General features: G+C 37.5%; 1 protein-coding gene across 1 annotated transcript; it reads left to right on the top strand.

Moving 5' to 3' along the window:
- The first annotated feature begins 588 nt into the window (after positions 1-588).
- LOC149927428 (zinc finger MYM-type protein 1-like) lies at positions 589-1,260 on the top strand. Its single transcript, XM_090157853.1, has one exon. The coding sequence runs from the start codon at positions 589-591 to the stop codon at positions 1,258-1,260; it is 672 nt and encodes a 223-aa protein (XP_090013979.1).
- Positions 1,261-11,091: the final 9,831 nt, after the last annotated feature.

Genomic DNA, 11,091 nt, shown 5'->3' with positions numbered 1-11,091 from the left:
AAAAATCTCCCAACTTTGAACAAAATCGGTGAGAACCACCTCGGGTCGTCTCGTTGTAAGTGGTGCTCAAAGGTGGAAGAGAAACAGGGAGGCAATGAAAGAAGCAGAGAAGTCGAGCCAATTAATGAACACATTTTAAAAAAAAACTAAATTGAAGCTGAAGTTGCTGGACATATTCAAAACCAAACAATGAAGCTAAAAGAAGGTAGCACTCAGCTAGAGTCAAATGTTTTGGAAAAAATTGAGTATGTTGAAGATGAATTATATCAAGCAGAGAAAGAAGAGGATAATTTAAAAGAAATTTTACAAAATGACAACATCCAGTCAGATGTTGCTATGGGAACACATACAGAAGCTGACAAAACCTCGGAGTCGACCCAACACAATGATGGCGGATATGAAGATGGAATTAAAGATATAAGAGATGAAGTCTCAGAATATAATTAAGATACAGATAATGCTAATGATGCTGATGTGACTACGGTGACTCAAACTATTCCAGCCTTACTTACGTTTCACGACGTTGGATACTTAGAATTTGATAATGTTTCAAAGTTATCAATAGTATCCCAGCAGCTGTGCACAGAAATGATAACTCGTGGACCACTCATATTTCAGAACAAAGACGTCCAGTTTGCTGTATCTGGCGAACGTTCAATAACTCAGCAATGGTTCAAGCGCCGACTTGCCAGCGGGGATGAGGTTAATCGTTCATGGTTACTGTATTCACCTTTAAATGAATCCGCTTATTGCTTCTGCCACCTGCTGTTCACTTCGTCGAGTTCTAACTGTCAATCTTCTTTTGAATCAAATAACGGATTTAACAACTGGAGACACACAGATAGAGTAAAGGATCACGAAAATAGAAGTAGTCACCGAAAATCTTTTACAATTTGGAAAGAGGCTGAAAGAAGGATCCTTCATGGGAAAGGAATTGATGCAGAAATTGAGGCTCAAATAAAATCTGAAAAACAGAGATGGAGAGATGTCTTGAAACGAGTGCTTACCTCTATTAAGTTCTTAGCATCTCAAAACTTAGCGTTGCGCGGTCATGAAGAAAATCTCAATGATACTAACACATTAAATGTTGGGAACTTTCTTGCTCTTCTCAAAGTCATTGCCCAGTACGACCCTCTTTTGGCAAACCACCTACAACATGCGAGAGAAAATCCAAAATCGGTTTCATATCTATCACCGGAAATCCAAAATGAATTTATATGTATTCTTGCTTCTACTCTCAGAAAAAAAGTTACTGAGTGATATCAAGAGAAATAAATATTATGGAATTTTACTTGATTCAACACCTGATCTAGGACATCGTGAACAGTTATCTGAAGTTATACGGTTTGTTGATGACGAAGAAAGTAGTCATCAAAGAGTCATTTCTAGGTTATATTGAAATACATGCCAAAGATGCGGCCTCTCTTGAAACAGTCATTGTGGAACAACTTGAATTTGACAACTTACCTCTTACCGATTGTAGATCTCAATGCTATGATAACGCCTCTGTGATGACTGGACATATATCAGACCTTCAACAAAGGATTTATGCCAGAAATCATCGAGCATTGTTCGTTAATTGTGACAACCATAGTTCAAATTTAGCTGGAGTTCACTCAGCCAAACATGATCCTCTGGTCATTACTTTTTTTGGTACGATCGAGACTATTTATAATTTTTTCTCTCGTTCAACTCTTCGATGGGAACAACTAAAGAATGCAGTTTCTATCACAGTTAAACGTGAATGCGAAACTCGATGGAGTTCACGATCAGAACTCAATGAACTAGTGAAGCTGCTTGAAAAGCTATCTGATGATAAGAGCCAGAAGTAGAGAGTAACTAAATATGAACATGTAAATCCAAGATGGCCGCCAAGATGGCCACCAACCCCCCATCCCCCCAAAATATTTTCAAAAAATTTTTGTCCTTGTACTATCGAACTATTTTATCATTAATCCTCAGCTTTGATTATTTTGTAAACTGTCCTTGGGTAGATTTTTTGACATATTTTAAGATTATTTTGGATTACATGAAAATAAGGTACTTTAAGGACCACATCTCAATATTAGGTTGCAGAAATATAGGATGGATAGTAAAAATTATAATAGCCATTTCCTTTTGTTAATTTCCCATCAACAGAAGTATGGAAAATATAATTTTTTCTCTCGTTCAACTCTTCGATGGGAACAACTAAAGAATGCAGTTTCTATCACAGTTAAACGTGAATGCGAAACTCGATGGAGTTCACGATCAGAACTCAATGAACTAGTGAAGCTGCTTGAAAAGCTATCTGATGATAAGAGCCAGACCAACGATACGCGAAATGATGCGGAAAATTTACTACAAAACATACTAAGCTTTGACTTTATAGCTTTACTCTACTTTTGGCATTACTTCCTTGGAAGAATTGATCGTGTTCAGAAACGGCTACAGGATCCCACCATGAACTTCAAGGATGCAGCACTCGATATTGAATCCCTAGAAAACAAATTTAAAAAAAATCGCGAAGACTTGTGTAGAGATGCTGTTGAGACTGCCAAGATCAGGTGTTTAGAATGGGGGATCGAAGTTGAAAGACGAATCCGGCGAAGGCGAAGAATGCCTGGGGAATTGGCACAAGTCTCGGGTCTTTCAGCGGAAGAAGAGGTTGTACGTGTCATGAAATCTGTTTTAGATCGTTTCCAACAAGAAACAACAACCAGATTCACCAGGTTCTTGTTTTATTGTGTCATATGGTGACGATGTTTTTCCAAATTTACGCATTGCCTTGCAAATCCTCCTAACAATTTCCGTATCAATTGCAAGCTGCGAACGGTCTTTCAGTAAGTTGAAACTGATCATGTGATATTTGCGCGCGTCGATGGGGCAGACCGTTTGTGCAATCTAGCACTGCTAAGTGTAGAGAGAGAAGCATTAGAAAAAATTAACTTTGATGATGTTATCGACCAGTTTTCAGCAGTGAAGGCCAGGAAAATAAATCTATTACAATACACAACTTGAAATATTAAACACTTCTTGCATTCCCCATATGACATAATTATTTGAATGTTTTTTTTTCAAACAATATTGTTTTGTATGAATAGACTAATCTTTTAAATATATCAATGAAATTGTAATATATTAATATTTTTTGTGTTATTTATTTTGTGTTAGGTTTCGTTTAAAACAAGGAATTTTATGAAGGAAATTTTGGCTGGCATATGTGGGAGGGGGGGCGCAAATTTTTGAGTTTGGCCCTGGGCGCCAAATAACCTCACTACGCCACTGCGTAAAAAATGTTGTTTATAAGCACCTCAAGAAATGGTATTGAAAACTCCAGCATCTATTAATGATAACTAGATATTCGAAAACGTTGGTAACCGTCTCTCCTAAGCGAGCTGTGTCTGCCTCACTCAGCTTTTGGCCCTGAAATATTTTATATTTTATTATTTCCGCAGCGTGATAATAAAATAATTCTGTTGATACCCGAAAGCAGTTTGGGCAATGATATCAAATGTCGCTTCTTGGACGATGGCCATCGGGTTAAAGGCTCTTTTAATAGCTAACATCATGTCCAACATTTCCTCTATATTCTGGTGCACGATGTTTGCGAGTGTCTCGGAGTCAGAAAATTTTCTAACAAAAGCGTAGCCAACTTTCCTACTGACCTCCCAGTGCTTGATATTGCCACGAAAGACGATGGCGTCTATATTATCTAGAGAATGTTTAACTAAAAATAATTTCACATTAAGTTAATTTACAATTACAACTGAAACTAGATGCGAAGGTATACGTTAATTGAAGTATACGGCCTGGATATGACGTCGTTTCTTTTGGTCACTAAGCCTTCCTCGCATAGTTCTCATTTTCATACGACCACTTGACCAACTCTTTAAAGGGAGTATAACCCATCTTGTTTGGTAGGGTGCGCTTAGACTGTACCGAGTAGCTTCCACAAGCTTTCCTAGCGAGGGGTGGAAAGGAGTTAGTTTAGTTAGGGTGTATACACTTTTTGGGAATTTGGGGGTAAAACCCGATCAAACTAACTTCTTGCCGCCCCTCGCTAGGAAGGCTTGTGGAAGCTACTCGGTATAGTCTAAGCAAGGATCCTTGGTCTAAGTGCACCCTACCAAACAAGATGGGTTATACTCCCTTTAAAGACCGAATACTATTTCTCTTTGCTCTTAAAAAATACTGCAAAAATATTACACAAGTGCGTTTTATTAACATCCAGTTTTTCCCAATACGTGGCCACTAAAACTAAGAACCGAAAAAATAGCCAGACCCAACTCTTAAAATATGAAAGCCAATTAGCCTTTTCAATATACGGAACAACGCTAACAAACTGGGTTTCAATTATCCGTTTAACAATCGAAAAGAAAGCAACTTGTGTCGGTGGCCACAACAAGGAACTTGAAAAGGCTAATTTAGACGGTTACACTCGGAGAAAAAAGGCTCATTTGAAATATTAATATTCCAATTATTTAGTGATTCTAGGAATCAAGTCAAATGAATAACAGATGTGTATCTTGTTTCTACTCCGTTCTGTTTCATAATTGTTTGCATATTATGATTAATAAAAGCTCTAATTCCGCTATTTGCTTAAATATATTAAATTCGGGGGCTTAGACTGTTTGGGGTTACGCACATTATCGTCCAAATACCAAAGGGTTACCAAGCTACGGAGCCATTTCCCTTGATAGATATTTATGACTAAGATCAAAAGTATATAATACACTTTTGCGAAATAAGTGTCTACATAAGTGTATAATATTGTTACAAAAGTGTGACACTTCCTATTCTTCACATGCAAAATATTTACTGAGAGCTATTCGCAAGACAGACTGCATTATACGGGCTTCGTCGCAGTTTTGCGTCCACTTGCTCGCGCGTCACAGGTAGCCTTTGACAGCGCCTCGCTAGGCGCAGATTTTCTTCTTGTGATGACGCCACTTCGTTACTAGCTCTCAGTAAAATATTCCCCAAAGTGACCAACTTATGAAACAATATTATAGACTTAAGGGTTCTATCTCCCTACGTTGCTAATAAATGTTAATTTGTTATTCGCTTGAAACACGACTCTATACGCATCAGTGGCGTAACTAGGAACACCACCCCCCCCCCAACCCGCGAAAATAGCACCGATATTAATCATATACGTTTGGGGGCCCCCTAGTTCTCAGCGGAATCGGCATCGAGCCTGCGAAGGAAGAGTCCCTTATTTAATTTTTAAGTGAAACAAAGCCCCTAAAAGTTAAATAAGGGTTAATTTTAATGTTTCCGTCATCCCTATGTCTTCAATAACTTTACAAACACATATCCTATTTGAAAAATGAAACCAGATTTGGTTTCCGAATATCCTGACGCTTCAAACAAGCTAAGACACGACAAATTATATTTATTTTTTTAAAGACGTCATTTTGGAGGGGTTTAGCTATTTCCGGCTTTGCTCGTGCCCTAATGGTGGTAGGACATTAATTTTCACTCCGTATTATTTTCGTGGAGTTATTCTTTCATAGAAGCCCTCATTCGGCTCTCCACCTAAAATAGAAATAGAATGGCTGCCAAGAGAAAACGGCCAGAAAATTTTGATCGGGACTGTACATGTTTAATTTAATGGTTTAGATAATAGGGATAGAGGATTTCGGAAAGGGGGAAGGAAGGGGAAGTAAGTCTGTGGTGTATGTTCAACAGCAGTGCCATCTATGTACAGATATCAAAACTATAAAAAACGTTAAAAACAAATTTCGCCTGCTGCAGTATTTTTGTGGGGAACATAAGCCTTAGCAAGAATCGTGGCCTTACGCGAACGTGTCTTATGATTAACACGTAAATTATAAGTTGAAAATATCAAATGAATCTTCTAATTGGAATTGAAGGATCTGTTTGCTATTTAATTTACAGTTATCAAAAACATTAACAAACCTTTTCTTTGGAGAATCCTTCGCTTCAAACTTGCCGATTCGCGAATTGCGAATTCATTAGACTGCAAAAAAATCGTCGAAGTTGGCCGTAAATTCCAACCAATCAGAGAAATCCTCTTTTTCACAGGTTTATGCGGGGGAAGTACTGATGGGAAGTCTCCTCGTAGGATAATATTTTTATCAGCCTATTTCGATAGATATTATAAATTTATACTGAGATATATAATACAATTTAGAAACATTTTTGTGCATTAGTATTGTAAATATTAAATTTTCGTAAATCATAATGTTGGTAAATGAAAAGAGACTTAAGAGTTAAAACGGTTTTAAAACTCACAATTTATTTATTTAATTAATATTGGTAGTCCACGCAGGGGCGTGCCAACGTTTTTACAAGAGTGGGGGCAAAAACAAAATTATAAACACATACCTTGTTAAATAGGCTAAGTCCGAAAAAATGACGAGAGATCGAAAACAAAACACAAGGTTGTCGCGTGTTTAGTCGGCCTGTCAGGTTGGCAAATAAGTATACTGACAAGGAGACGACCTGAGGTGTAACACACCGATTGGGTTCAAACTCGGGGGTTTGGTAGACATTCGTGTAACTTGAAACACCCTAAAGAGAAATGTCTCCATAGGCAAACGTTTTGCCATGGCAACCAAAAATGTTTTTGAAAACACAAAATGGAAATTTTCCCATTGAATATAACATGGGAATCTGACCAATTTAATTTTTTTAAGTTCGAAATTGATTAAAATTGTTACAGAGGGTAGGTACCCTTAAAATTGGTCAGATTCCCATGTCATAATCAATGAGAAAATTTCCTATTTGTTTTGTCAAAAACATTTTTGGTTGCCATGGCAAAACGGTTGCCTATGGAGACATTTCCCTTTAGGGTGTTTCAAGTAACATGAAGGTCTACCGAACCCCCGAGTTTGAACTAAATCGGTGTGTTACACCTCGGGTCGTCTCCTTGTGAGTGAACTGCACCTCTGCGCAAGTCTGCCCTTGGAAAAAATTGTGGGGGCAGCGCCCCCGCTGTGAAATAGAAGGGGAGGCAAGTCGCCCCCGCTGCCCCCGTGGTTGGAACGCCCCTGGGTGTTACAGGAATAAATTGGGAGAGTAGGCATAATTGTATTTTTGAGATACGGCACTTTTCAAGAATTTCCCCGCCTTTTCTCTCTCTTTTTTCTGAAGTTTTTACGCGGATGAATACCATAAGAGAGGGAACTACAATGTACAACGCTCCGAGCATGTATAAGACGCCTCTTAACGCCGTGAATTGGCTCTAGATGTAGCTGGCGTTTCGGTCGAGGATCAAGGCTTATTCTCGGAAATATTTTCACATTCTGTAACGTGAAAACGTTTAATTTGGAATGCTGGGAGGAAGTATGAAGTATGTAACTGTTTCATTCTCCCCAGGTTTATATATTTCCCTTTTTACATTCAAATTTAAATAATATAACATTTATAAGGTTTTTAACACTTAAGTATCGGTGCCGCTGCTGGGTTTCTCCAAGGCCTAGAAAAAGAAAAACGGACAGAACTAACTTAACTTATTGAAGTTGTTTGGGAATGGAAAAACTAGTCTTTACAAAATTTAAGAGTTTTTTAATTCACTTAAAAGCGCAAATTCACTACGTTATCGAATCCGGCGCCGATTTCCCGTCAATTTTGTCCAAGCAAGGATAATATTATCCTTAGTTCAAGTCTCCGCAGACGCGTGATTTAGTTACCTTAGTGACCGACTGGTGGCATTGCCCCGTCAGCCAAGCGCACCTGTCGATTTTTTCCAAAGTGGTAAATTAATATATTATCTTTTTTTTGTGGTCCCCTCCCTGTGGAAAGCGGATCACTTGGATCACTTGCCGATTTGCACTGGCCAAAGCTACAAATGCCTACTCCTATTTACTCCTGGTGTTACCAATCCATCCTCTCAACTTCTAGTCTCTTTTTGGCTGCAGTTACTGACACACGTTTGGCGAGAAGAGACCGACCCGAACCCAGCTTGTGGCCCTAAGTAAAACTCGGAACTACTCCTTCCGCGTTGAGTTTGCAAGTTCACTCCTCACTGGTTAGATTGGTTTTCCCTCAAGTTCTTCGGTTTCCCTTTTCCATAAAAACTTGCAGAGGATAACCCGGCCACCTGGGATAAAGGCATTAAAAGTCACTTGATGACTTGGGCCTAGGGTTGTGCCTTGGGTATTAGCTTAGCTGATTATTATATATAACGTTTTTCTGAATTTAATTAATAATTTAAGCTGTTAACTCGTCACACAGTACAGTTAATCTTTTAAACAAATACGGTGTATATTTTTAAGAAAAGGAACTTTGTTTGCATGCGACGCGACGAGTCAAGATAAACCAATTCTAACTTTATTCATGCTATATAAAGTAAACTATTCCAGTTCATTAATACATTCAATCATGTAAACAATATTCGACGTTTGCCTTACTGTTAAAATAAATGTTGTATTTAGAAATTTTGAATTAATGTTGCCGTCCTTTCGATTTTTTTTTGTCACGTTTACATCCGGTATGACTCTACGTTCGAACAAGAACCCATAGACGTACTAAGAAAACTCAAATCATAACTTTAGGCCCTCGTGGAGCCAAAGAGTATAAAAACTACGTAACCTAGAGATATAATGACGGTCGAAAGCAGTAAAGGAAGCTGTAGCAACCGGGGGGGGGAAGTCACTCAGTGAATTTGCACTTCAAATTTCGGTACCGCAGCGCCACTACGGCAGTTTTAAGTGGCAATTATTTTGATTTAGTTCAACATTCTTGAAAATTCCTTAAGGAATTGGTTACCTTTAGGACTTGGCAACGTTAGAGAACAAACGCCTTATTCTTCACTTTTTGAAAATAAACACCGGAACAACGAATCCAAAAATTCTAACTAAAATCACGAAACAGTAACCAATTACTGTCACTTTTTTGAATTGACAGATATTAGACAATTAAATATCCAAAATGCCAAATTTAGCACCTCCGCAACACCGTAACTGCCATTTTTCTCCGGTTTTATTATTTATTGTACTAAATACTGCCGTAGTGGCGCTGCGGTACCGAAATTTGAAGTGCAAATTCACTGAGTGCCTTCCCCCCCGGTTGCTACAACTTCCTTTACTGCTTTCGACCGTCATTATATCTCTAGGTTACGTAGTTTTTATACTCTTTGGTGGAGCCTCCTAATCTATATTTTCAAAAGAAGCCCCGCCTTTTTCTTTTTTTTCCTGCTTTAGTAACTTTTTTCGGGCCATCTACTTTTCCGGAATATTAAAAATTAACGGCAGAAATAAAATTACGCTAATTCAAGAAGAAAGCATGAGCTTTCCTACATAATTAAATTCGTAATCAGTTTTAATGGCAATAAAATTAACAATAGTGGTAGAAGACTATAGCTCTGCCTCCTAAAAATATAGATAACCATTCCTATGTTCTTACACGGATGCATCCCGAAGTGTAACCCACCGATTTTGTTCAAACTCGGGGGATTGGTAGACGTTCATGAATCATGAAAAATCCTAAAGGGAATTTATTCAATGGGCAACCGTTTTGCCATGGCAACGAAAAACGTTTTTGATAATACAAAATATTAAATTTTCTCATTGAAAATAACATGGGATTTTGACCTCAAATTGATCAAAAGTTGATCAATTTTGATGTTTTTATTGTCAATTTTTATTTATTTTTTCTTTTTTTGGCATTTTCGAAATTTTGAAATTTGTTTAAATTTTTCACAGGGGGGGGGGGGCCCTAGGAATCGGTCAGAATCCCATGTTATTTTCAATGGGAAAATTTCAATTTTTTTTGGTCAAAAACAGTTTTCGTTGCCATGGCAAAACGGTTGCCCATTGAATAAATTCCCTTTAGGATTTTCCATCATACATGAACGTCTACCAATCCCCCGAGATTGAACAAAATCGGTGGGTTACACTTCGGGATATCTCCTTGTTAGTACTTCTATGGGTTCTTGGTTCGAAGTAATGAATCTTCCTTATTCGAAAATTTTAATGGATCTTACTTATAAAATTAATAAAAGAAAATTCGTTTGGACAGATCAGGTGTATCTTTCATATTCCCCTCACAAAGCAATCTGATCTCAAATTGTATCTGATTTACTATGCTAAGTAAACTACCTGAACTGATCTGTAATAAATAAACTGACCGAAATCAGTTAGCTGAACACTTATCTGATTTATGTGTTTAGTATATATAATCTTGTAAAATGAAAATGAAAATTTCTAAGTAAATTTAATCTGGGGATTTGAAATCAGCTCATAATCTGTATGCAGGTATAAATTCGATTCAGATTAATTTATGGTTTAAACAATTTGGTTTGCATTTCGATCCATATCAGCTGATCTGATTATATCGGAACGTAAATACAGATAGTCTAAATTCTAAAACTTATAATCATTTTCCTCGGATGAGATAACACAACTGGCATCTGGCAGTACTAATTACGATTTAGGGTAATTCTAAATTAGAATAAACCTAAAAATTAAATAAAAAACTTAAGTAAAGCAAGGTCTAACATATTTGAGGGCCAGTGATTTGAAATTCAGGATTTCCCTACGATTATGGGTACGGTCGGAATTTTTAAGCTTTTGCCCATAAATTCGTTAAGGTAGAAATCTTTACACCTGGTCCAAGGAGGAACGCCACGCAGTTTAGCTAATTTTAACCTCAAAGTCTTAGGATATACAGTTGAGTGGTCGGACATTCAAAGAAATCCCGTACACTTTTCAAGAAATCCGACCAGAAAATCTGGAGATTTTTTGAAAATCTCGAAATCTGGCCAGAAATCAAGAAATCCTACGGGAAATCTCGAAATCCGGCAAGAAATCCCGACAATAATTTGAGAAATTGAAAATCCCGAGATCCGTCGATAAATCTTGAAATCCAGGAAAAAAGTTAAGAAATCCGAAATCCAGCGTGAAATCCCGTATTTCAAAATCCCGTACCCATTTTTTGGTGAATGTCCGACCCCTCGTACACAGGAACAGTAGTACATTGAACTGTAAGCATAGTTTTTTTTTAATAATATAAGGTTTTGTTATAGAACTTTGAAACATACTGGGACAATCCCAAGTATTTCACCAAATATTTATCGCGCGTCACCAGGGTAACTATATAGACAAAGTGTTTTTGTCCTATTTTCTCATTGTTCATCCAATT

The sequence above is a fragment of the Leiobunum rupestre genome, chromosome 9 (genome assembly GCF_980474605.1).
Source record: "Leiobunum rupestre chromosome 9, qqLeiRupe1.1.hap1, whole genome shotgun sequence".
NCBI lineage: Eukaryota > Metazoa > Arthropoda > Arachnida > Opiliones > Sclerosomatidae > Leiobunum > Leiobunum rupestre.
Note: the sequence above shows the minus strand (reverse complement) of the source record. Positions and strands in the feature narration are given on the sequence as shown.